Raw genomic sequence first — 26,226 nt, 5'->3', positions numbered from 1 at the left:
AAATTTACAAAGTAAATCACTCTTTCATACATTGTTTTTTTTTTTCACTTAACAACACCATATACAACACATCATCACCCTGTACCCAGAGAGTGTTTTTCTAACGAGGCATGGAGCCCTAACTCTTTCTGTTCTTTGGTTACACAACGTGACCATTGTGTAGAGACTGCAAGTTATGTCAGCCATTCTCCAGCTGATGATCGTTGAGGTTATCTCCAGTTTTCCCACTATGATTAGTATTTTGCTCAAGAAATTTTTGCTGACCACAAGGTATTCCCAAATTCACCCGTGAGACCTAAAGACAGAGCTCCAGCTCACACCTGTCTCACTGGACTAGGGAAATGGAAATTGGAGTTTGGAGATTGGGCAGCCAAGATCTGAGGGCTCAATGTCCCAGAGAAAAGAAGAATGTAAAGCAGTGAACCTGGGACTCCCCATGCAATTTCCCTTGAAGGCTTTTTTTTTTTTTAAGTTCCTAAGTTGTACATGCTGGGGGTAAAAGGATGAGAAGCCCAGTGGAAAGCAGCTAGGTGATAAGAGTCTCAAAATCTTCTCTTAGATTTTGAGAGTCTCACCTATTTTTCCTTCTTCATTTCCTTGGGGGTGGGGGGGTGGGCGGGGAGCAGGAGACAGGGGGAAGGCCTTGTAGGCCAAGCTGAAGCCAGGGAGTCATAGAAAGTCACCAGAGGGTTTTGAGGGAAATGAGAGCCTGACTTGGAATCGGTTGTACGGTATTGGCATCAAAAGGGCCCCTGTGTGACTGTCCTGCCAGTGAAGAGGCCGCGGCACCGGGAATGACCATCCACAGTCACGAATGACCCACAGCAGCAGATATCATTCTGACCCCTAGTCTAGGTTCTTGTCAAGTATGCGGGTTCCTCAAAGCCCTGTCACAGTACCTGTGTAAGGGCAAGCCAAAGGCACGGAGAGGTCGGCCAAAAGGGGTGACCTGGGAGTTTGAAGGATGAAAGGATTTGGGAGGCCAGGAAATGAGGAGAGAGTGGGGAGAAAAAGCTCAAGAAAGAGAACAGGACCCAGAGTTCTCTCTCAGAGCAGGATATGGAAGAAAAGACCTAGAATTAGAAAATTAGAGTGTGAGTGGAGGGGAGGGCAGGACAAGAAAGGTGGTTACTTAGGGCTACTTCGGGAGTTGGTGGTTACTTAGGAGGTGGAAATGGTGGGATGGCAATTAGAAATATAGGTCAGGGGTTTGAAAGAGAGATGAGGGCTTTTCCTTATTCCAATCCATGCCCTCCTCTTTTCCATGTTTCCTTTTATAAATTTGGGAATCAAATATATAGTTGAAGTTGCAAAAATGAATGAGCTCTTAAAGTGAAAAACTACATGAAGAAAAAAATTTTTTAAAGCATGGTATATTGGAATTTTATAATTTAAAAATCCCAATATATATAATCTGATTCATCATGAAAACTAGATCTCATGCCTTGAATCCTAGAGAAAGGATCATCTAGGTTTTATAAGTCCCTGCCCAATGCCTATAGGCTGAATGGTAGTTAGAATACAATTCATTCCATGAGTGGACATCTTGAATCCTTCCAAAGCTTCTTGTACTGAGTTCAAACTTGCCCTTCTACCATGTCTGCATATTGTTTTTTTAATACAAATATTTAAGCTTTTATCTACTTTGCATGATAAAATGGTATAATTCAAGGACTACACTAGACTTCACTAATTACATAAAATTAGCCAACTAATCATCAGCATGTAATTAGTTCTAAAGAAAAGCAATAGAATATTAAAACAATCTGATCTACTTTTTCTCACATATCAGAGTGGACAAGTGATGCTATCTGGTGTTGGCCAGCACATGGGGAATGAACATTCCCATCCTCTGCTGACGCATCAGTTGGTAAACCTTTTCTGGAGGACCCTTTGTCAGTAGGCACCCAAATTTAGAATGTCTGTTTCTGATCTAGCATTTCCACTTCTAGGAATTTACCTTGATGGAATAATTAGAAAAATGCTCAAATATACACAGTCTTCAAGTATATTCATTGGCTTTTTTTTTCTGAAGTATAACATACATACAGTAAAATACACAAAATTTTTACAGCTCAATGAATGTTTACAAAGTAAACAGCCCCGTGTATCTGCCATCAAGGCATAGAACACTACTGACACCCCACATCTCTCTCTTGCCCTTCTCCAGTCATGCCGCCCCAAAGGCAGCTACTATTCTCACTTAGATCAAGTTCCCAGGGAAGCAGACTCAGATTACTGTGCAGCTGGGACCGGTTTTTGTGGGAGGGAAGTGAGGGGGAAGGAAAGCCACACGATTGAGCAGAGGTAGGAGCTGAGTTGAACTGCAACTCCGAAAGTCTTCAACCAGCTGTCCGGGAACTCTAAGGTGCAGAAGACACTGATGAGTTCTCCTGAATTTCATTGAAGGCCTTCATGCCCGGCCAAGGGTGGGGGATGTGATCTTGGTCCGCTGAGACATTTCCCAAGAAGACCATCCCTGAAGAGGGCTCGTGATGGTGCTTTCCATTAGTTCTGCTTGGTTTTGGACATCGTATGAATGATGAATGATGTCCTGTTGTATATACTTTTTCTGTGTCACTTCTTAGAGCATAATGTGCCTTGATTGGTCTGTAGTTCTTCATTCCATGAAGTGGTTTCTCTTTCTACCGTGGTTTGAGCGTTTGCTTGGTTTTCAGGACTTAGCCATTATGAACACCGTTGCCATGGATATTCTTGAAGTGTTTCTTGATGTATATTTACATGCATTTCTGTGGGGCACACACCTAGGAAAAGGTCATACAATAAGCATATGCTCAGCTTTATTAAATATTTTTCTAAAGTTCCACGATGTGTTAGTTTTCTAAAGTAGTTGTACACACTTACGCTCCCACCAGCAAGAAAGGAGACTTTTGTTGTTCCAAACTCTTGCTAATTCTTGTTATGCCGGCGGGTCATGTGGTTTAAGTGCATTTTCTTGGTGATACGCCATGTTGAGCTCCTTTTCATATGCTTATTGGCCGTGTAAGCACTCTCTTTTGTAAGGGGTCTTGTGGTCATTTATTTTTCATTTTTAAAAAATAAAATATTTATTTTATTTTATCATTATCATTTTCTCAATGATATGTCATTCATTTATTTTATCAATGACAAAATTTTATCAATGATTTATCATTATTTTATCAATGATATGTCAATCAATTATGTCATTATCATTTTTTTTTCTCATTAAATTTTTGTTTTAATGGGTCTCAAAATTCTGTGACAGATGTCTGGTCAGGTTGTTCCCATTCAAACATGCTGATTTTAAAAACTAGTAACAAAACTGCCACACACACACACACACACACACACACACACACACACAAATGGCCCATAGAAAACATTCTCCTTTCCCTCTGAAGCTTTTATGGTGCACTGCTCTCATTAACCACTCTTTTACTATTAAACCTAAATGGCCAACTGACATGGCTCTGAGACCCTTCTTCCGCCACCAGTTAAGGCTGGGGTGGCCGGTGTTGGGGACAATACTCATTTAGCCTTCTGAGCTTTCTGGGCAGACGTGGTGACCTTGCCAGCTCCAGATGCCTTCTTGTCCACGGCTTTGATGACACCCATGGCAACCGTCTGTCTCCTGTCACCAACAGCAAAACAGCCCAGAGGAAGATAATCAGAGATGCTCTCAACACAGGCAGACTTGTCACGAACTGAATCAATGATGGCAGCATCACCAGATTTCAAGAACTCGGGACCATCTTCCAGCTTTTTTCCCAGAACGGCGATCAGTCTTCTCTTTCAGCTCAGCAGACTACCAAGCAATGTGAGCTGTGTGAACCCCAGCGCTGCTCTGGCCTGGATGGTTCAGGATAATCACCGGAGGCATGAAGCCAGCTGTTTCCATGGTGGGTCACTTTTGCTATCACCAGCCACACTGCCACGATGGACATCTTTTTTTTTTTTTTTTTTAAGATTTTATTTATTTATTTGACAAATAGAGATCACAGGTAGGCAGAGGCAGGCAGAGAGAGAGAGGAGGAAGCAGGCTCCCTGCTGATCCGAGAGCCCAATGTGGGGCTCGATCCCAGGACCCTGGGATCATGACCCGAGCTGAAGGCAGAGGCTTTAACCCACTAAGCCACCCAGGCACCCCAACATCTTTTTGACATTGAAGCCCACAATGTCCCCAAGAAGAGCCTCCCTCAGAGCTTCATGGTACATTTCAACAGACTTTATTTCAGTTGTAAGACTGACAGGAGCAAAGGCGACCACCATGCCAGGTTTAGAACACCAGTGTCCACTCGGCCCCCAGGGACAGTGCCAGTACGATCAATTTTGTAGATGTCCTGGAGAGGCAGACACAAGGGCTTGTCAGTTGGACAAGTTGGAGGCAGAATGCAATCCAGAGCTTCAAGCAGGGTGATTCCCCGGGCGTTCCCATCTTTATGGGTGACTTTCTGTCCCTTGAATGGAGGCATGTTAGCACTTGGCTCCAGCATGTTGTAACCATTCCAACCAAAAAGTTGTCACAAATGCTACCGTGTCGGGGTTGTAGCCAATTTGCTTAATGGAGGTGCTGGCTTCCTATACGATTTCCTTGTATCTCTTCTGGCTGTAGGGTGGCTTGGTGGAACCCATTTGCAACCCAGCCCTTCACTGTTTTGCCAGAAGGCCATGCTAACAGGTCTGCCTATTCTTGGAGCTACCGGCTTCAAACTCACCAACACCAGCCACCACCATCAGGATGGCTCCGTGAGCCTGAGACGTGCCTGCAATCATGTTTTTGAGAAAGTCTCTGTCCTGGGCTGCCATGATGATCATATAATACCTGCTGGTCTTGAATGGTCACACGGAGTTATCAATGGTGATACCATGTTTACGTTCAGCTTTCAGTTTATCTAAGACCCAGGCATCCTTGAAGGAGCCTTTCTTCGTATCAGCCTCCTTTTCAAAATTTCTGATAGTTCCTTTGTCAATCCCACCATACTTGGAGGTCAGATGACCAGTAGTGGTAGACCTGCCCAAGCCTACATGTCCAGCGATGATGGTGTGGATAGGAGTCTTTTCCTCTCCCATTGTGGTTGAGGTTTCTCACAGAACCTGTGTTCTGGCTGCAAACCCATTGCAAAAAAGCTTGTGGCCATTTTTATATTGGGCTTTATCTTTCTGGTTGACCTGTAGGAGGCCTTTCTCTCTTTGGGGTACAGGTCCCTCACCAGATACATATTACACATCTTCTCGCGCTCTGTGGCTCATGTTTTCACTCTTTTCTGCACCAAAGGAAACCAACTCTAGGGAAGCAGACTAAAATGTCAGCAGTCCTTGTGGCTGGGTGACGGGTTTTCCTCTTTGTTTTTTTTCACTCCCTCTCATGTTCTGTTTCTTCAAGAAGCACGTGATGAAAAGAACATTTAAAGCACAGTAAAAGGAATGATTTGTTCAAAGGAAGCAGCATATTTAACCATAATAATGTAGTTTAAAAGGAACCTATTGGAAGAGGTTAGCCAAGACAAGAACCTTGCTAGAATTTGCCTTTAATATCACACAAGGGCCGGCGTGGATCTGCTGGAGGCCCCTGGTGGAGGGTGTTAATAAGTTTACAACAAATGTGCTTGAAGTGCCACAGCATAAAGGGCCATGCGGGAAATGTGTGTACACAACAGTTTGGTTCCCTTATCACCTCAGTTTTGGGATAACGGAAAAGACCCTTCTGCTCTCAGTTGGGGGAGACCTCCCTTACTGGGGGCTCGCTTTGGGCCTGACCAACAGATATGACAAAATTTCAGCCAGAGTGAAAGACAATGAGGTTAGAAGTGAAAAGGAGGTGGATACGGGGCCCGCTACGTAATTGGGGCAGCCAGTGCCACAAATGAACCTGCCATACAAACATATGGGGCCTTCGTTCAAAAGGCGGGGGGGGGGGGAGTACTAAAGTACTCAAGTATTTAAATACTTCAAGGGATCAAAGTAAAGCATTTTTCCTTTCTTCCGCAGTCTCTCTCTCAACCTGTCATGTATCATTTATTTGCTATTTAATGTCATTCTAGGTAAAGAAAATTTAAAAATGTAACTTATCAGCATGGATTTTATTCATCTATATATAGTGTGATGCCAGTTTTAAATGCAGATACAAGCATTTAACGCATGTGTGGAGTTGCCAAAATTACACGATCCATTTTTCATCGCTCCTACATGAATTCATATTTAATTCTCACCAGAACAGTGGAAACACTAAATGAAACTAACTCGACTGTTTTTATTTCTTTTCTTGATACTCACACGTTCTGCAAAATCTCTCTACCTGTGGCTTACTGGCAAGCAAGGTCAAGAAAGGGAAGGAATTATAGGTGACCCTGCCTTTCCCCTTCCTTCCACGCCATGGTTTTCAGCCAAAGTGACTTGCTAATACAGAAACATAACAGATAAGAAAGGGGGTGTTAGGTTCACCTGGTTGTTCACGCATGTTTCTCAGAACGTCCTTGTCTTCTTTTCATACTGGAGCCAAGTTCTGGATCTCCAGGGCTGTTGATGTCTCCACGTAATCATGACTGTAACGTACTTACCTTGTGCTCACTTTGAGTCTCATTGAACGTCATGGACCCCTGAGAATTCCCCGCTCACAGGGCACCGTGGTGTTAGGTGAATGGGATGAGGGCAGCCGGGGGTGGGGACACACACTGGATGCCGTGTCCCCATCAATGCGTATGCTCCACTGTCCTGACTTAACTCACAAGTTCAAACATAAATTATTTTTCTAAGAAGAGGATTTTATTTTTTCCTCCAGATTTTTACTTAACTTTCAGTTAGTTAACATGCAGTGTAATACTGGTTTCTGGTGTAGAATTTACTGATCCATTACTTCCATACAATACCGAGTGCTCATCACAAGTTCCTTCTTTAATCACCATCACCTACTTCCCCCCTTCCCGCCCACCTCCTTAAAAATAAAAGTTTTGAGAAGTTTGAGATGGTAATAGCAGAACCAAGTACAAGCCTTTCTGAGTGAGGAGCCTGGTATAGCTGCAGGAGTCCTCTCCTCTCCCTTTCCTGCCCCCCCTTCTCTTCCCTTCCCTTCCCACCTCCTCCCCATCCCCTTCTTCCTTTCCCTTCCCTTCTTCCCTTCCCCCTCTCCCCTCCCTCCTTTCTAATGGGTACAGAAAGCAAGCTCTTAATCCTGCACAGGCATGGCTCCTTCAGAAACAGGAGCATTGAAAATACAGCTCGAGAAGGAAAAATCATATTAAGATTATAGGCATTTTGTTACAGAGCCGGAATTCTGGCTACTCTGATTATCAAATAAAATTGTAAACAAAACCTTTTCAGAAATGTCGGTGCTGGACACAGATACTTCCGCTGGATCAGTTTCCGACTCTTACTTGCGCACACACCGGACTCCCATGCGGTCCTTGCCGTTCCGAGGGGACACCCGCAGTCCCCTAGACTTGCTCTCCGGGTGTGTCTTTCAGCCAGTCTGTACCAAGCTGGATACAGTTCGAGCTGTCAGCTGTGGGTGTGAAAGGCTGCAACTGACGGTTTTTATTCTCTCTTCACACTTAGAGGAAAAAATGAAAACAAAACCAGGGACAGGAAGGCAACTGTAACCTTCCGTTTGCTTTTTTCTCCTTTGGGGAAGGTAGCAAATGTGTGTATCTCGGTTTGACTTTTCCCGCCATGGAAGGGGCAGTGCTGCGGGGTGGTAGCTGTTCAAGGCTGGTCGTAGCAACGCACATGCGGCTGCGGACGCAGGACAAAGGGTCACAACCAGCGTCTGGGGATGGGCTGGGCAGACTCCGGAGTGGAGTGTTGAAGCAGGGAACAGACTGGACGTGAGCTTGCTCATAAGGGGGGCAGGCGGGGATTTGGCAGGGTCAAGAAGCCCAGATATTTACCGTAGATCTTGGAAGAAAAATAACCACTTCCATTCATCTTGTATTTTCATCTGTGCTTTTGCTGGCCGGAAGTTCCCTTTATCATTGTAATAAAAGTATATATTTATGACACTTTTAATTCTTTGGGGGATGAAGTAGATAAGTGCAGCTGAAATAGATAAGCGTGTGCGGCTAAGGATGGGAGTAATGTGGCTGGAAACGTCATGAGACATTAGTGATAAGAACAGGGATGTGTGATCAGAGGTCAGACCGAGGCCAGCCCGGACAGCCCGGTTGGACTGAGCGATAGAGATTGCCGGTTGCTCTCCAACGCCTGTCTCCTGTCTTCCAGGGTGATGAAATGCCTGGTTTTGCCGGGTGCATGGCTGCTGGCCACACGGCTGGGTACACCTCCCAGCTTCCTATGTGCAAGTACAATCACATGACTAGGTTCTGGTCAATGAGCTGAAAAATTACCTGCTCTTTCCTTCCTGTCTTTCCCTCTGTCTTGCAGATCCTGCTGCCGTCGCAGGAGAAGGGCCGTCATCTGGGGATGGAAGGAGCCTGAGTCCCCGCGGGTGTTAGGGTACAGCCACCGTTTGGCTTCCTAAACCCCTTGTATCTTATTTAAGTTGTTGTGAATTTGGCATTTTGCTACACGTGGTTCTTATAAAGTCCATATAAAGCGTAACTGCAGGCTTAGCCTGGCTGGCCTTCCCCCCGACAGAAGGGCTGTCTTACAGACTCTATGCACAGGCCAAAAGCTCTGCTTTTTCTGTTCCCGTCATTATAACATCACAGAAAGCCCTTTGTAGAATACACATCTCTTGGCACTTCAGAATTTCATGCGGGGAGCCTCGGAGGGGTCCGAAGCCAGGGCGATGACCGACAGCATATAAAATGCGTTCAAAGGCCGTGATCTTCAAGACCCGACTCAGCGTGGGAGACAGTCCTGAAGAACAGCCGGGCTGAGTTAGGGGTATTCATAGGAACAAGCAAGTGGCTGGTATACAGTAACAGGTGAAAAGAATGTGTAGAAAACGTTCTAAGAAGAAGACCTTGAACAATTATTTTTTAAAGATTTTATTTATTTGAGAGAGAAACAGCACGAAATGGGGGAGGGTCAGAGGGAGAGGGAGAAGCAGGCTCCCCACTGGCATCAGAAGCCTGATGCGGGGCTCGATCCTGGGACTCCTGGATCCTGATCCGACCCGAAGGCAGATGCTCAACCAACTGAGTTACCCAGGGGCCCTGACTTCGTTCTTTAATGTAAGCAAAATATCTAGTGAGGAGGAAAAGGTAGTGTTATGCCGTGACATCTAGGAATACACAAATTAGCTCGTTACCGTAAAGAAAAGAAAAGAAAGTAAAATGTCTAACACAGCACTTGGAGTATAGTGATCATTATGTGTTAACCGCGAGTATAATATGATGTTATTATATTACAACAGAAGAATTAAGCTTCCTGGAGACCGCCCTTACCGCCTGGCCAGGGAAACTCGTTGCCACCCTCCGTCTAAGTTGCCTGGCAGATTGTCCATATCCGTTAGCAAAACAAATGGCTGAGAAGAGAGTGAGGTCTCTAACTTACTGTCTCACTTTTTTTTTTTTTAAAGATTTCATTTATTTATTTGAGAGAGAGACAGTGAGAGAGAGCATGAGCGAGGAGAAGGTCAGAGAGAGAAGCAGACTCCCCGCGGAGCCGGGAGCCCGATGCGGGACCCGATCCCGGGACTCCAGGATCATGACCTGAGCCGAAGGCAGTCGTCCAACCAACTGAGCCACCCAGGCGTCCCACTGTCTCACTTTTAACTTAGTTTTTGTTTCCTGGTAATTTTTAGACTTACTGCATTCTCTATGAATACCAAAGGTATTCGTAGCTATTTTTATTGAGCACCTATCTACGGTGTTAGAGACGTACATACATTATTTCATTGCTTCTTACAATATTCCAGAGAGATGGCATTGATGATATTCCTGGATGAAGAAACTGGGATTCAAAGAGGTTACATGGTTTAATATCTGACTTGAGATCACATTGTGAGCGGCCGTGAACCCAGGTCTGTTTATTCTAAAACCCATGTTCTTTCCCTTGTCCCAACTGTTAAGTCTGTCTTTGGTAGCAGGTATATGTCAAGTTTGGTTTGTGATACCCTTTGGCCTACTGAAACAAAATGGTGGACAAGAATTACCCCATAGTCATGTTCTCTTTAACAGAATTTAAATCAGCTATTGGAGATACGTGTGCATCTGCATATGATTGCATGAAAGAAGGAATAAATCAGTGGTTACAACATAGGGAATGTGAGAAATAAGACAACAAAATGTAAATGATTAACTTACAGATAGGACCTAGAAAATAAAACCATTATTAGATGTTTACTAATTACCTTGAATAGTGAACTTAATGCCTTACTGAACTGTTGCTTTGTTATAATATTCATAAAGTTGCAAGTTAAAGTATTTTGTTCCAAAATTTAAGATTTTTGTTCCATTGCAAAAAATTGTGTTATAGAGATGTCTATAACAAATTATGAATATTTTACTTTTTTTCCCATGAAATCCAGTAGGTATTTCCATTTATAGCACATCTCAATTCAGAGTAGCCACGTTTTAAGGACTCAGTAGCGACCTGAGGGCAAGGGGATATCATTCCGGACGTGCAAGCCTAGATTATCTACAGATTGGATTACGATTCTCAAAATAATCTGGATAATACAATTATAATCCTAAGAATTTATTTTTAAAAAACAACTTCTCACATGCATGACCTTGCTTATATTAGCATGACAAATGGGCAGAAATATCTTCCTGGGGGAAAAATAATATCAAAGCTACCAATTTCTCACTGTAATGGTGCTCCTCCTTGTATGCTAAGGATAAAAATACGTTAACTCTCTCTGGCTTTTCATTCTTTTGCCTACTTCTATACTCCAGGACTTGATGCATGAAGTTAACTAACTGAGTTTGCCTCGCAGCGAGCTGTCCTAATACACCAGAGCATAGCTGGGCTCATTCCAAGTGTGAGGCTGGTCAGCTGGCCTGGCGTGGGAACTGTGGTCTTACAGACATACTTGGCCTAAGGCAGATGCATTTACACCGCATTGTACCTCAAGCTACCGATTGCTAAACCCAGTGGAAAAGGCTTAGCTTTTACTGTAGGGAGATGTGGCCAGTTTTCCCTCAAACTCCAGCTACTGCAAGCTCTCTCATTCCTGCCCCACCGTGGAAGACACTAGAGTGGGGGAAAGTGACTTGGCTTCCCAGAGCCTGCCCTTCCCGCTGTGCAGTGGCAGCTGTCTTCTTACCAGCATCCCTGTAAGTGACTGGCGGATTCGTCTCTCTGGTCTCCTGTAAACCACAGTGGCTAATGCACCAAGACCTGACCCTCATGGCCAACAGACTCCTCTGACATTCCCTCCATCACTACTCCCAAATCCCGTTCCCGTCAAGTGAGTTGTGTGTTTGCCGAGAGTTGTTGACTACTTCCCAAAACTGTATATTCTGAGTGTACTTTCAATAGATTACAGATAACACGATGGAACATGATTTTGAAAGCGAAGAATTAAAGGCTTTGGAAAGGGTTGATAAAGGTGAGTCCTTTTTTTTTTTTTTTAGACTTTATTTTTGTAAGTAATCTCTATACCTGACATGGGGCTCAAACTCACAATCCCAAGATCAAGACTCACATCTTCTCACTGACTGAGCCAGCCAGCACCCTGATAAAGGTGAGTCTTAAAAAAATAGAGCATGAGACAATTGTAAAAATAGAGGGAAAAAATTTAAATCCAGAATATGTCCTCAGATCACTTTGCAAGCATTTTTAAGATTTTTCTTCTAAAGAAATCGACACTAGAGATCATGCTCCCATGGGTGTAGTTCCTGCAAGAGAGACTGCAGACCCGTTCCCAGACACACCCTGAAGAAAGGACCTTGGTTTCCCTGCACATGGGCAGGGAACGTGCATAATGGATGTTAACAGAATAGACATGATTTCCTAGCTTTTCGTCTCTCATAAACTGATAAACTGCTTTGTTCAGATCACACTGAAAAGGACTGTTTTCACTGTATTTTATTGATAATTTACATGCTCTAAAATGTTCATGTGGACAATAAATGTTTTTCCTGGAACATATTCCATATCTCCATTCTGGCGCATATCAGGGAGCAGGGCTAGTTTCTGGGCTTTCGTTTTTAATGCGGTTTGTGAAGAACGAGCTCACTTTTACTTAAAATCAACCTTTAAGAGAACACTCTAAGGGCTTAGAATATATAGCTCGAGAGCCAACAATCTGTCACAAAACACAACGATGGCTTTAAATGCTGTAACTCGATTATCAGTAACTGTTGAATCTGCTGTTTGCAACGCCAGACTATCAAAATCAGTTTGTCTTTTTCATTCGTTTGTAATTATAGAGAAATAGAAAATGCTCCAGAAATACCCTTTGGCCCCCAGAGGGCGCAAGGCAGGAAGAAATCGGAGCTGAGTGTTGGATCCCTCTGGATGGGGGCCTGGGTCTTCACCGAGGCCGCTCAGGAGAACAGGAAAAGAGGTCCACGTTCACCCCGGCGGACGCCCCGCCGGACTCCAGCAGACGCGAGGACTGCCTACGTGCGGCTCGAGCCCGGGTTTGGGGTTTAAAAACGGAAGAACTGCAGAAAGCTCTTCATCCCCTTCCGCCCGGGCGACAGGGACGGAGCGCGCCTGAGGCTGTTAGAGGATATGTGCGCGCGCGCGTGAAAGACCGTGAGCGAGAGGAGGAGGGGACACACAGTGCTCCAGGCTATGATTCTTTTAAGCAGAAGGAGACTGAACGTACGTGAACTTGGCTAAATTATGCATCAGATTCAAGGTTCTAAACGTTCTGCCAAAGGCTAAAGCTGCAGATTTTCCCTTCAGGACAGGAAGCAGAATCCGAGCACAGCCCTTCTCACGCTCTCCCTAACATTTCAGCGACATTCTCCGCGGGATTTCCATGCTGAGAGGAGTGATACTAAGGCAGCCGGAATTCTTCCTCTTGGGTTTTTATTGAAGTGTTTCAGGCGACACGAATGGCACAACGCCCTCGGCTGAAAGCCCGCCCAGCTGTGTAGCGGCCGCACGGACATGGTTCATTCACTGAAACGAACATCCTACGGACACACAATGGGAAAATGCTCCTCAGAAGAGGGGGAGAAGCCTGACAATCAACAGGACGAAGGTATCTCCCAAGGGTACGAGACGCGGGAAACTGCTTCATGGGTGGGTTCTGAAGCGCACGAGGACAGAGTTCTCTACGTGCGCGCATCCGCAGGGGCGAGGTTGGGGATGAGGAGGCTCAGGAACGTCTCCAGCCGCTTCTGGGACCTGTAGGCCACCAGTCCGCCCTTGTTGGCCCAGCGATCCACGCCGGCCGCACCTTCGTCTCCCGCGTGGTACACCAGCTGCGGCCAGTCGCGCGCCGGCCCGGATGGTGCCCGCAGGCACCGGCTGAAATCCACCATCCCCCCGCCCATGGCCCGCAGGATGGCGTGAGCGGCGCACGAGTCCCACTTGAACGTGGTGTCGTCCGAAAAGATGTAAACGTCAGCAAGACCTTGGACAACACAGAGGCTCTTGTAGCCGGCACCGGCCGCCGGGAACACGCGCTCGCCACACACACGTGCCAAGGCGGCTCTGACGGAGTCCTTCTCACTCGTGCTGATGACAGCTGAAAGCCCGTGGGGGCATTCGCCCTCGGAACTGGTGTCTTCGGTCCCTCGGCTCTGCGTGTCACTACTCTTTCTTTTGGGGTCGGGAAGCTGAAGCGAATGGATGTTGGTCCCCTCGTAAGAAAGGCCCCAGTAGCACTGTCCTTTCCACCTGCGGAAGACAGCTTTTCAGTTGGGAGAGGAAGCCTGTCACACTTGTTTGTATTACTCACGTTGTTTTCCAACTTAATGACATGAAAATACATAACGCAGTGAGTCTCCGTGCCCCGAAGCCTAGAAGCAGAGAGCAAGTGGCTCATTGGTCTGTAAAAGTACTTCTTATGCTTCTGGCTGCCGGGTCGCTGCTGATCAGGAATGCTGGGGGTTTTGTTTTTCAGATTTTACTTATGTTTTTGAGAGAGCAAGAGTGTGAGAGAGCAAGCAAGAACAGGGGAGAAGGGCAGAGAGAGAGGGAGCGTGATGTGAGGTTGGGGGGGGGGGGGCGCTCAGGCTCCTTCGCAGGCGCCTGAGATCCTGACCTGAGCCGCAGGGGGACACTTCCTCAGCTGAGCCATGCACGCGCCCTTGCTGCGGGCTTGAGACGTGATCTCGGGCAATGGGAAAATAACTCTGGGATTTCTGGCCTCCAGGAACACAGCAGAATTTCATTCACCACTTTTGGCATTTAAAGTTAAATTGGGAACAAAATGAGCAGATCAACCATCTCTCTTTTCAACCTGCAAATCTTTTACATCCTTACTGGTTTTTCTTCATTTGCTGAGGCTTTCTCAGCGTCTCAGTCACCCGCCCCGCTTTGGCTTTAACACCAAGAAAGAGGGACTCATGCTCTGTGGCCACGCCACCACCAACAGCACTTCTGTCTCCGTGTTTAACTTATTGTAGCATGTTGGTCGTTATGCTGTTTACAGAGAGTGGAGCAGGCCTCAGGGAACAGAGTGGTAAGTGTGTTAGTCAGTGCTGGGCTCTGCACGGAAATCCAGAAACCCTCACTCTGGAATCAGCACCACTGACTACTGTGCCAGCCATTTCTAGGCCACAGGTATGTCTGCCTCCAGTCCCAGATCTTTTTAATTCTTAACAACCCTTTAAAGATACCAGAGACACGTTTTCAGTTTGAAAGAAGGCAGGGTAGAGAGGAAGAAAAAGTCAAGATTGCAGAGGTGTAGTTTATGTTCATTAAAGAATAAATCTGGGCGCCTGGGTGGCTCAGTGGGTTAAGCCTCTGCCTTCAGCTCAGGTCATGATCTCAGGGTCCTGGGATGGAGCCCTACATCGGGCTCTCTGCTTGGCGGGGAGCCTGCTTTCCCCCCTCTCTCTGCCTGCCTCTCTGCCTCCTTGTGATCTCTCTCTGTCAAATAAATACATAAAATCTTAAAAAAAAAAAAAAAGAATAAATCTTAGTGGCATGAAGCAAGTCAAAGTTCAGTAAAAATGTGTAGTCATACAGACATGGAAAAATAGGGCCGTTTCAAAACGGAAACCACAGAAGAAAAGCCGCTTACTTCCATCTGGACTGTGCCATGTGCTGGGTCTACCCACGTACAGGCCGTGGAGCAGTGGCACAGACAGCCTGGCCACCTCCAGGCTCTGGGCCAGAATCTGTGCAAAGGGGAGGGGGGAGAGGCAGGATTTGTAGGGAGGGTGCCCCATGGTCAGGGTCTAATCCTGGCCATACCTACTCACCTTTTGATTGGATACTTTTCGTATTTGTTTTGAATTTCTTCTAAAATTGCCTAAATGTTTGACTTGGCTGTATAGGGATAGCATCTACCTTGTTTCAAATGTAGTAGAAGACTGTTACCACTGTTCTAGCAATCTGGTTTCGAATGGATTCTAGAAAACAGGGAACAGGATTGCTATATTCCAAAGGCCAAACTAAGCTTTCTCCAAGATAGACTTTCTTTTAAAAGTTTCTGTCAGCCTGCGCCTAAGCCCCCACCAAAATTATATTTAACCTGAGACTGAAAAGAAAAAGAATTTTAATTCAAACCTGCAGACTTTAGTAGGAGCACCTCAGAGTACCAAGTCATGGTAATGTCATGTCAAGGGACCATCCTGACTAAAATATGCAAAGCTGAGGGGGTGACTTCCCCAAACCAAAATATACTGGAAATACTCCTCTTTTACCTGAGGGTGTTTAGGTCTTGTGACACAAAAGGTTGGTTGATGACTCCCATTAGGGGCACCCCTGTGTGTAGGTCATAGACACCAATTAAAATGGTGACACACTGAAGTCCACTGGGGAAGATTCCTTGGTTGGATTTAATGTCCGCAGAACCTTTTATGTACTGGTAAGTGGAATCTGAAAAAAAATGAAGCAGATTTGTTTGGATTCAGGCAGTGATTATTTCAAAAATAATGAGGGATATATCCATAAACTCTGTCCTGTATAATTTCTGTCTTCCCACTTATTTGGTGATGGCTGTGGTCTGAATGTGTCCTCCCAAAATTCTAACCCCTCAAAGAGGATAGGATTAGTCAGTGAGGCCTTTGGGGGGTACTTAAGGCAGGAGGGTGGAACCCTTAGTCATGCGATTACTGCATTATGAAGGAGGCTCTAGGGACATCCTTCATCCCTTGTGCTATGCAAGGACACGGCGAGAAGCTACCGGCTACGAAGCAGAAAGAGGGTCCTCGTCTTACCACACTAGCACCTTGATCTTGGACTTGCCAGCCTTCAGAACTTTGAGAAAGAAGTTTCTGTTGTTTCTGAGCCACCTAGTCCGCGACATTTTGTTACAGCAGCTGAACAGACTGAGAGTTATCAATCACGTGTTACCTTTGGGTGTCACTTGTATTGACTTGTTCTCTGACCTCTTGTGCTTCATGTTTAAGATGCTTGAGTTCCATTTTCCCCAGCCCTACGGGAAGTCCTAAAGGGAGAGGACGTGCCTATAGTTCCTGTGGTGTCTAACCCAGCACCTTGTCTATGATAAGCACTCAAATAATCCTCACAGGTCAAAAGCACTTAAAAGCTAATGACTCAGGATAACTGGTGGGATTCCTTAGAGCTCTTACCAACCAGAGGGCAAAGTATAATATGGGTGGATGGGAAAATCTCCTTCCAGAAAGCTCTCAGGGGTGGGATTACCTTATTTTTTTTATTTTTATGGGGTTTTTTTGGTCCCTCAAAGAAGAAGGAGAGAGACAGTGATGGTGGCACAAACGGAAGAAATGGATGGTGCTCCTTGAAGAAAAGCCAAGGAACCAGGTTTCTCCTTAAAAGACACACATGCCAGCAGCTGACTGCCAACAACTGGTGAGTTCACAGCCGGTGAAGGGTGTGGGTTGCAGAAAAATCCACATAGCTGGCTAACAGAATCAACTCAGGCGAGAACCAAGAAACGGGAGACCCGTCCCTCAGAAACCTCAACTCATGGTAATTTACCATTAAGTGAGAAACGATTTTGGGAAGGATTTTTAGTCTGCCTATGGAATCCACTGATGAACATGCTACAACTCCTGATGATTAAAGGCACCTTTCGGATGCGGCACTAGCGCACCCGCACGACGGGACGATGGGCATTTGCCTGCGAGTGGCCCCAGTCGTGGTGGGTGGGAGACGTCAGGCAAGTGGGAATGAAAAGAAGGAGAGTTTCCACCGCCGACAGCCGGGGCCGCACACACAGCACGCCTGAAGCAGACATGCGGGATTGCAGCCCAGAGCGCGGAGTGGGGCTCTAGCACCACCAAGACCCGGACGGCGATGGTGGAGACCGCGAGGCTCACGAAGGGACCGCGTCCCATTCGCCGCGCTCTGCTTCGTCTGCACGGTGGTTCTGACCGCTTGCTTGTTGGGCTCGGTCAGCAGTCAGTGGTTAAAAACTGGGAGGCTTTGCTTAAAACCGGGATTTGGGCGGCTCTTTAAAGCCCTGATGATCTGGACCGTGTGCGCACGCGGGACCCGTCTGTGGAGTGGAGCGTTCTTGAACCGGCAGGTGCGCTCGCCGGGGACCGGGACGGCTCGGTCACTCTGCTGTCCTGGTGGCCTGGCCCCGAAGCCTCCAGAAGAGGAGTTAACTCCGCATTATTGGTGCACGAGTGTGTGAGTGTGCACCCCCCAGACACACACAGATACACACCCACTCCCGAGACGTCACAAACGCACCTGCATGAGCAACAACGCGTCACACACACACCTCAACTCCTCACTATTCATTTCCCAGCCTTAAAACATCATAGACTGCGGGGACAGTTCGGTCCCATGCTCCGTTCTCATTTTTCCAAGCCTCCCCCGACCAAGGGACTGCTGAGGACACATGGAAGCGAGCGCCCCCCCCCCCCGCGGCTTACCTATGGGGTCCACCCAGATCCCCAGGGTGTCCTGCGGTATGTCGACCTCCACTGCGTCCAGAGCCGGGTCGCCAAAGGTGACGTCCTGATGAACAACCCTGGCTAATGCTTCAGACGCCGATTTGTTGCCATCAAGGACCCTGCTGAGGAGCTCAGCTGTCCCCTCCTCCGTCGGACACAGCCTCACGATCATCTTCTCCCCTAGAGTGAAGACAAACTGAGCTGCCACATTTCCAGAGTTTCCAGGGAGGAGAACGACAGGGATGGGGAGGGGCAGAGGCCACGCACTCAGATCAGGTGAGGGTGACACGTTCACACGTGTGGTCCTAACCCAGCTGACTGCCAGAGTCACCCCGGGGGCTGCCAAGGTCACGGCCGCCCACAAGTCATGCACATACCTAATATGAAGTGAGGGATGGGTTCCCAGTATCAAAAACATTGTCTTACCAGAAAAATGTCCCCATGGGCACCCGCACACAATTCTGTATCCAATCTAAGGGGCTGGTGAACCACTTAAGAACCCCTGAACCCTGAGTCCTTGGTGATATTTATGTTTTTTGCCTTTTGCTTCTTAATATCTATCGGTCAGCCTGTTAATGGATGGATGTATTATGGGAAAGAAGAGCTTTTATCAGCACTACAAGTGCTTCTGCCTCTCTCCAGGATACTGCTTTTAACTAAAAACTGTTTCCGCTCAGTAGAGTACAGTAGCTGAGTGCGGCTCGTCGTCACATGTGGCAAACTGTGTGACAGGACACGCAGGACTACCTCTCCTCTGTGAGCCCCACTGGGAATCGGGACGGATGCTTCTGGCTCCCGGTGACGCAGGTTACCCGATCAGCCCCTCTTAAACATGCTCCTTACACCCTGGGTTACTCTGGTTTCCAGCTCCAACCAAAAGTGACGGAAGAGGCTGGAAAAACAGGCAAATGAACAGCAGCAGAAAGTGACGGCGGTGGTGAAGATAGAAGACGCAGAAGACATGGCACTTCCATGCTAAGTAGGTGAGAACTCCCAGCTACCCCGGCCAGTTCGAGGACTAGCCGCGTCACCTTCATCCCCGAGAGCTTGTCAGACACTCGGGACCTCAGGCTCCTTCCCACAGCCGAGTGCAGACGACCCCAGGGGACTCGGGTGCTCAGTCCGGGTGGGAAGCACAGTAAGAATCTGTCACAGAGATGCCTCTGAATCAGCAGGAAACCTTCCATTGCATTTAGTGAAGTTAAATTCAAATCACATTAAACTGCTGAAGTCGGGGAATGTCAAGGCTAATCACTGCCACGTAACTAAGCCGGGACTCGGGGCTCAGGTAAAGCCACGGGATCAATCCAAGGAGAAAATCCTCTCACATCACTCCTTTTGCTTCCAATTCTCCACTGAATTCCCACCACGTTTGCAAAATGCAAACTCCTTCTGCAAACGTCCATGCTCAGCTCCAGCCTGCACTCGCCTCCCCGGCCCCCATGCTCCCACTTCTCTGCCCCCGGCATGCTGACCCCTTCTCCCCTCAGGTTCTCAGGAACGTGCATGTGGAATGACTTTTTGTCCCTATAATTCTAGATAAATGAAAGAATAAAATAATCGGTTTTGAGGTAGCCGAACACAGGATTTCAAGCATTGGATTTCTTATTAGTTAGTCACAGATGTTTTTTTAATCCTTTTTTTATCCTATTTCTTATTAGTCACAGATTTTTTTTATCCTTAAGAACAGAAATCTCTCGGGGCACCTGGGTGGCTCAGTGGTTAAGCCTCTGCCTTCAGCTCAGGTCATGATCTCAGGGTCCTGGGATCGAGTCCCACATCGGGCTCTCTGCTCTGCAGGGAGCCTGCTTCCTCCTCTCTCTCTCTGCCTGCCTCTCTGCCCACTTGTGATCTCTCTCTGTCAAATAAATAAAATCTTTAAAAAAAAAAAAAAGAACAGAAATCTCAATGAGATTTCTCTGAGTGTCACAGAACTGACTGCATCGCAATACATAGCCATGAAGGAGACAATCTTCCAGCATTAATCCAGAAATTAGTTTTTTCCTTTGCAACTGTGCCTGTAGCTGTTTAACTATGGGTCACATGATCAATGATAAAGTTCACTATTTTAATCTTCTACCATTAATCAAACAAAACAGCCAGGCAAACTTAAAATAATTTGTTTTGCTGTAAAGGATCCGAGATTTTGATATTTGTCTCTCTGCCATCCAGGAAATGGGGAGATACATCAATGGAGAATCTGGCCCAGAGGAAACTAATCAAAGAAGAGTTAAAATTTGGTGCTAAAAGGAACTTTTGTTTAACTCAACTCCTTTTACAGAGGTTCTGAGACCAGAGAACTGATGAGGTGAACAAGTTTTCTTTGCTCAAGAACACACAGTATTTCAAAGATGGGGCCTCTCTCGATTCTCAGGCGTGGTCTGTAGACTCCCCAGAAGGTCCATGAATGGGCTTAAAATTTGGGCCTAAAATGGTCCATGTGTGCATCTTCTTGAGAGCATCTGTACCTTCGATTAGATTTTCAAAGGGCCATGAACTTCTCCAAATATGGTCATATATTATCTTAAGAGCTACAGATTTGGGGTGCCTGGGTGGCTCAGTGGGTTAAAGCCTCTGCCTTTGGCTCAGGTTGTTCTGGAATCGAGCCCCCTGTCGGGCTCTCTGCTCAGCGGGGAGCCTGCCTCACCCTCTCTCTGCCTACTTATGATCTCTGTCTGTCAAAATAAATAAAAATCTTAAAAAAAAAAAAAGAGCTACAGATTTATATCTAAAAGAATATATATGGACTTGCTCAATAATTCTAAGATACTACCTCTCTCTAACTTAAAAGGCATGATATTTTGAGGTGCTGGAAGAAGCTTAACACTCAAATATGTTATTTACATGAAAGGCTCCCATTCATTTATTTCATGATGTTGCTGAAAATTAGAATACCATATGATAATTAAGTTATAAAAATACATTCAAATTCTTCTACTTACCCAAATCATTAGTGAACTCATTCGATTCTTCTCCCAAAACTTTTTTTCCCAAGCCTGGAAACTGAATGATTCAGAGTATGATAATGAAACCAAAAAACAAAACAAAGACAAAACAAAAACAGACAGAAAACCCTCTCAAATCCCACATACGTGTTCAATTCTGACCATATTTTCACTTTGTGCTTCAAATCGAGTAGCACAACTTGATCTGAAATTCAGAAATTTACAATGTGAGCACCCAGGTGGCTCAGATGGTTAAGCGTCTGTCTCTGGCTTAGGTCATGATCCTGGGGTCCTGGGATTGATCCCCATGTCGGGTTCCTGGCTCAGCAGGAAGCCTGCTTCTCCCTCTCCCCTTGCTCATGCTCTCTCTGTCTCAGATGAATAAATAAAATCTTAAAAAAAAAAAATTTACAATTCCAGACATCAATCCAAGTATAGTGAAGTCAGCGTGGTTCAGTACTTAATTTCCTAATGTTTTCCTGCTCCCCCACCCCTCCAGGAAGTCCCCATCACGGCAGACATCTGCTTCCGAGTTTGCCGGATCTCAGACACTTCATCCTTCCCTCTCAGGGCCACAGAACTAGCGTATTTACAAAGGAGGTATTTTGGGGCACCTGGGTGGCTCAGTGGGTTAAGCCTCTGCCTTCGGCTCAGGTGATGATCTCAGGATCCGGGATCGAGTCCCACATCGGGCTCTCTGCTCAGCGGGGAGCCTGCTTCCCCCTCTCCCTCTGCTGCTCCCCCCACTTGTGCTCTCTCTCCTTCTCTCACTCTCTGTCAAATAAATAAATTCTTAAAAAAAAAAGGAGGTATTCTAACTGCTGCTCTTCAACAGCCCTACTTATGTGCATTAATAGCATTGCCCAAGTACTTAAGCCGATTGCTAATTAAGTTTAGAGGATAACATTAGCGTTTGCTTTTATTTTCACATGTTCTCTACACCTTACTTCCTCACCAAGGAAGGCACTATAGCAAAAACAGAAGGGAAAGACCTTGATAATTAATGCTTCAACATAGAATGAAAAAAAAAAAAATGGAGCTAAGTAAGAAACTTCACTCACGTCTGTACAACCAGGAAGCTTTCAGACCTATTTTGCTTCTGATCCTCTCTGTAGTAAAGAGAATTTTTCTCTGACTGTGTGCTGAATTATGATATGTGTAATGTTCTCAGGGAACAAAAGCAAGGAAATGCTTCAAATATTTGAACCCAGTCATTTGCAGATGGCCAATAATTTTAACAGTGCCCACAATAACTTGTTGTTTTTCCCTTTTCTGAAGAACAGTGCGCATCACCAGCGGCTGCCAATGAGTCCATTCAGCAGGGGCTGCGGCTCCACTCCCAAGCCTTAAGGACCTGCTTCTGAGGTTACAGGATAGAAGGGTCATGAAACAGAGAGGTCTTAGTGAGCCGAAAGTGAACATCGTTTCTTTGTTCACAGGTCCTGGCATATACTTTAGGATTGAACAAGTGCTGAGCTTGTCACAGGGCTTTGGGGCAAATATTAACTAATACAAGTTAATGATCAGTTTCTAATTCAAGTGCTCAACCATCCCTGGTACCCGACTACCTTGATAAGTAACAAAAATAAATTTACTTTGTTTATTGGAGCTAGATACTACAGGGCATGACAAAGCGTAGTTTGTAGAGATTTCAAGGGACCATTTATTATCTCTTCCTGCCCATGGTCAATAATTCACTTAAATGATTCCTTATGATTCCCAATATTTTGAGAATTTCAATAGAAGCTATTCCAATATTTTGTAGTGTTTTCTGCCATAAAGTTCTATCCTCCCAAATCTTAAAAAATGTGTAATTATTAGATTATCATATAAAGGCAACATAGTATCGCAAGGAGTGCAAACTCTGGAGCCAGTCAGCCTGTGTTCAAAAGTTGTTCCTGCCATTCACTTGCTGTGCAACCTTGGGCAAGTTACTTAACATCTCTGTGCTTCCCTTTTCTCATCCATTACATTGGAATAATAATTCTTACCTCATAAAATTATTAGAATTGTTAAATAAATCAATATATTTAAAGCCCTTAGAAGGGCCTGACACATAGTAAGGACTCATAAGTATCTGCTGGTGTTATTACTTGTTATTACTACTTATGAGTAGTTTCTTTTCCCAGCCAGCTTAAGATACCTTGAATCACAATCATTGTTAGTTATAAACAATGATTTTCTATTAGAATAAAAGGGGATTTTCAGTCTTCAGGACTGTACCAGCTTATAACGGAGGCAACCATTAGATAAAAGTTTACATCAGAAGGTGGGACATGATGGGTGCCTGGTGGCTCAGTCATTAAGCATCTGCCTTCTGTTCAGGTTATGATCCCAGGGTCCTGGGATGGAGCCCCGAATTGGCCTCCCTGCTCTGCAGGAGGCCTGCTTCTCCCTCTCCCACTCCCTCTGCTTGTGTTCCCTCTCTCGCTGTATTTCTCTGTCAAGTAAATAAATAAATAAAAATCTTAAAAAAAAAAAAAAGAAGGTGGAACATGATATGTCAAGTTAAAAAAAAGAAGTCAATAAATGTTCCCATTTCTGCTGAGACAAATTCTATGTACCATGCACACAAATAAGCATAGAAGAAAAATGTCCTTGCAATATTTAGTAAAACATAGCTGTGGTTTTCTCTAGGTGTAGGATTAAGGATTCTTATTTTTGCTTATTTTCTGGAGAATATGTATTATTTATTAAAAAGAAACTCATTAATAAATAAAAGCTCCATATCCAAATGTTTCTCTTCAACTGTCAGAACGGTAATTTTTTTCTCTGTATTTGCTTTTCTGTATTTTTAATTTCTTCTGCAGTGAACATTTTTAGTAATTTTGTAGTCAAAACAGGGCGGGAGGGAACCCAAGTTGTTTATTAGAATCCTAGGTGCTAGTATTCTGAGGTGGGAAGGGAAAAAGAGAGAGTATGCAGGGCACCCGGGTGGCTCAGCGGGTTAAAGCCTCTGCCTTCGGCTCAGGTCATGATCTCAGGGTCCTGGGATCGAGCCCCGCGTCGGGCTCTCTGCTCAGCCGGGAGCCTGCTTCCTCCTCTCTCTCTGCCTGCCTCTCTGCCTGCTTGTGGTCTCTGTCTGTCAGATAAATAAAATCTTAAAAGAGAGAGAGAGAGAGAGATCATGCTATTCTAATGAAAAAATCACAAGGCAAATAATTTGCAGTCACCTTGGCTGTGACCTTCCTTACCTTGTCCTCCACACTCTGTCTGATCACTGCCTGTACCAGCACGTCCGCCAGCGTCTTGAAGTCCACTGCGAACTTCCTGTTCTTCTCCGCCCCCTTCTTTTCCTCGATCAGCAGCTGGAACAGGGCTTCCTGCTGCCGGCACGCCCGGGCGATGTCCGCTGCCTTCTCGGAGACCCGCAGCAGCTCCCGCAGGACCGCGGACATTTCCGACCTCGCGGCGGCCGCCCTCCGGGCCGTTGGCTGGAAAGTGCGAGAAGGCGAAAGAGAAAGCGGGTCAGGGCGGGACGTCAGGGTGCGCTGGCACCGCCGGAGCACCCGTGTGGCGGCCACCCGGTCGGCGGCCCGAACAGCCCGCGCGTCAGAGTCACCGCCTCGCTGGGAAGACCAGGTAGCGCTCGACATTGGAAACTCACTGTTTAAAAGCTTCCCAAAGTACGTTTAGTCTCAAAAATCCGTGGTGCAAAGAACGGAATTCTCAGTGAAGCAGAGTCCTGGAGACCCGACACGAGACACCCCCACACTGACAGGCCGGTGGACACAAGCGCGATGCTAAAAGGGAAACCCAGGTCCTGGATGACCTCAGAATGACCACACGCTTCGCGGCACTTGCAGGGGCACTTTCTGTCCTTCTGGGGAAGACGAGAGAAGTGCAGGGGGATTTAGCCGGACAGCCTGGGGCCGACCTGCTAACGCACTAAGCAGCGGGCCAGCAAGCCCTGCCGGGCCCTGTCAGACCCGGGCCGCTCCTGGGCTGGCAGCCAACCCGTCGCCCGGCCGCCTCCTTCTGAAGCAGAGACGAAAAGTCCCACTCTCTGCGGAGCTACAGAAGTTGAAAGAATGAATGAAAGCAGGCGGCTCTCGGGGACTTGAACAGTCCTGGCTTCTCAGAGGCGCGCTGTCCCCCCTCGACATTGCTGGTGCGTAATTAGGAGAGAGACCTTTCCAATCTTTCAGTAGCAGCCGCACCGGATCGAAAGCTTGCACAGGCCTAGCACGCGCGGTCATTGCGAGAACTACTGTGAAGGCGTCAGCCTGGTTTTACCGTCACGAAAGCAAAGCCTGGAGAGATTGGGTAACTTCTGCAGCGTTACACAAGACTGAACGGCTCGGCTCAGAGTCAGTCCTACACACAAGCCCAGGCTCTCTATTCCATTCTCTTAACACTCTCCTTCTTAAATAAATAAATAAATAAAATAAAAAATCCCCTTAATGGACTCTAGGAGTTAATTGTGAATGGTCACAGCTGCTTTGTCTGAAGTTTGCCCCCCAAATGCTGTTTTCTTAAGATTACGGGTTAACCACCATGAGAAAACATATTCAGCTTCAACAGTAAGTAAAGGAAAGTGAATAAAAACAATACATCCTCCTTTACTATTAGGCACACGGGGCTATTGTACGGCGAAGCTTTCTCCAGCATCATATAGAGTCCAGCAGTATTTTTCCTCAGGGTCCTGACTCCCTAAAAATACCTCTCACGGCTATCACTATCTGCATGCAAAGCTTTCTAATTCGCACAATAACCTGCTACTTTCTGGCCGAATGAACCATTTCCTCCAGAGGAACCAAACCTGCTTCTCCCTGCTTCTCTGTAATCTGCTTTCACATCTCTCTCCCCACCTGTCCTCAACTCAGTTCCTTAAGACCATAACCCTGAGGGGGCTGCCAGGCTGAGACAACCGGGGTGACCCAAGTTGTCGTGAAGAAACTGAGGTCTGCATTCGATGCTCGATTTCTTCAGGTTTATCCGTAACTCTTACTAACATTTGCAGAAGCTGTCTTTCAGATTATTTTTTTAAAAAAGATTTATCTATTTTTGAGAGAGAGGGAGAGAGAGAAAACAAGAGCGTGCTGGAGGGAGGAGGCAGAGAAGACTCTCGAGCAGACCCCGCGTTGAACACTGAGCCCAACGCAGAGCTCAATCTTGGGACCCTGAGATCACGACCTGAGCCAAACGCAAGAGACAGACGCTTAACCAACTGAGCCATCCGGACACCCCATTTTCAGATGACTTTTTTTTTTTTTTTTTTTTTTTAGCAGGCTCCCTGCTGAGCAGAGAGCCCGATGCGGGACTCGATCCCAGGACTCCGAGATCATGACCTGAGCCGAAGGCAGCGGCTTAACCCACTGAGCCACCCAGGCGCCCTCAGATGACTTTTAAAAGCAAGTCTACATACTCATTTTTGACCTAAGTTAGTTTTATTTAAACATTTCAAATACTTTTAATGAGATGTATTATAG

The 26,226-nt window shown here is 46.2% G+C and overlaps 2 protein-coding genes across 3 annotated transcripts in view; one reads left to right on the top strand and one right to left on the bottom strand.

Annotated features, from left to right (window-relative positions):
* Nucleotides 1-8,969, top strand: part of LOC125094958 (translation initiation factor IF-2-like) — a 31,145-nt gene extending 22,176 nt beyond the window's left edge. Inside the window, exon 3 of the mRNA XM_047720636.1 lies at nt 8,359-8,969. Within this exon, the coding sequence (XP_047576592.1) occupies nt 8,359-8,412 (54 nt within the window). The 3' untranslated portion in view covers nt 8,413-8,969. The remainder of the gene's footprint in view (nt 1-8,358) is intronic.
* A 2,929-nt stretch (nt 8,970-11,898) lies between these two features.
* Nucleotides 11,899-26,226, bottom strand: part of INPP1 (inositol polyphosphate-1-phosphatase) — a 28,069-nt gene continuing 13,741 nt past the window's right edge. The window contains exons 1-6 of one of the 2 annotated variants that reach the window (XM_047720610.1): nt 24,402-25,035; nt 23,989-24,228; nt 20,792-20,852; nt 17,829-18,029; nt 15,663-15,837; nt 11,899-13,686 (exon numbers count right to left, since the gene is read on the bottom strand). In XM_047720610.1, coding sequence (XP_047576566.1) covers nt 13,119-13,686; nt 15,663-15,837; nt 17,829-18,029; nt 20,792-20,852; nt 23,989-24,192 — 1,209 coding nt within the window. In that variant the 5' untranslated portion in view covers nt 24,193-24,228; nt 24,402-25,035 and the 3' untranslated portion in view covers nt 11,899-13,118. Of the gene's footprint in view, nt 13,687-15,662; nt 15,838-17,828; nt 18,030-20,791; nt 20,853-23,988; nt 24,229-24,401; nt 25,036-26,226 lie in introns of those variants that run through there. The other variant, XM_047720609.1, reaches the window with a different exon arrangement.

This window comes from Lutra lutra, chromosome 3, assembly GCF_902655055.1.
Source record: "Lutra lutra chromosome 3, mLutLut1.2, whole genome shotgun sequence".
In the NCBI taxonomy this organism is placed as follows: Eukaryota; Metazoa; Chordata; class Mammalia; order Carnivora; family Mustelidae; genus Lutra; species Lutra lutra.
The sequence above is the reverse complement of the archived record's forward strand: the minus strand, read 5'-3'. Positions and strand labels throughout refer to the sequence as shown.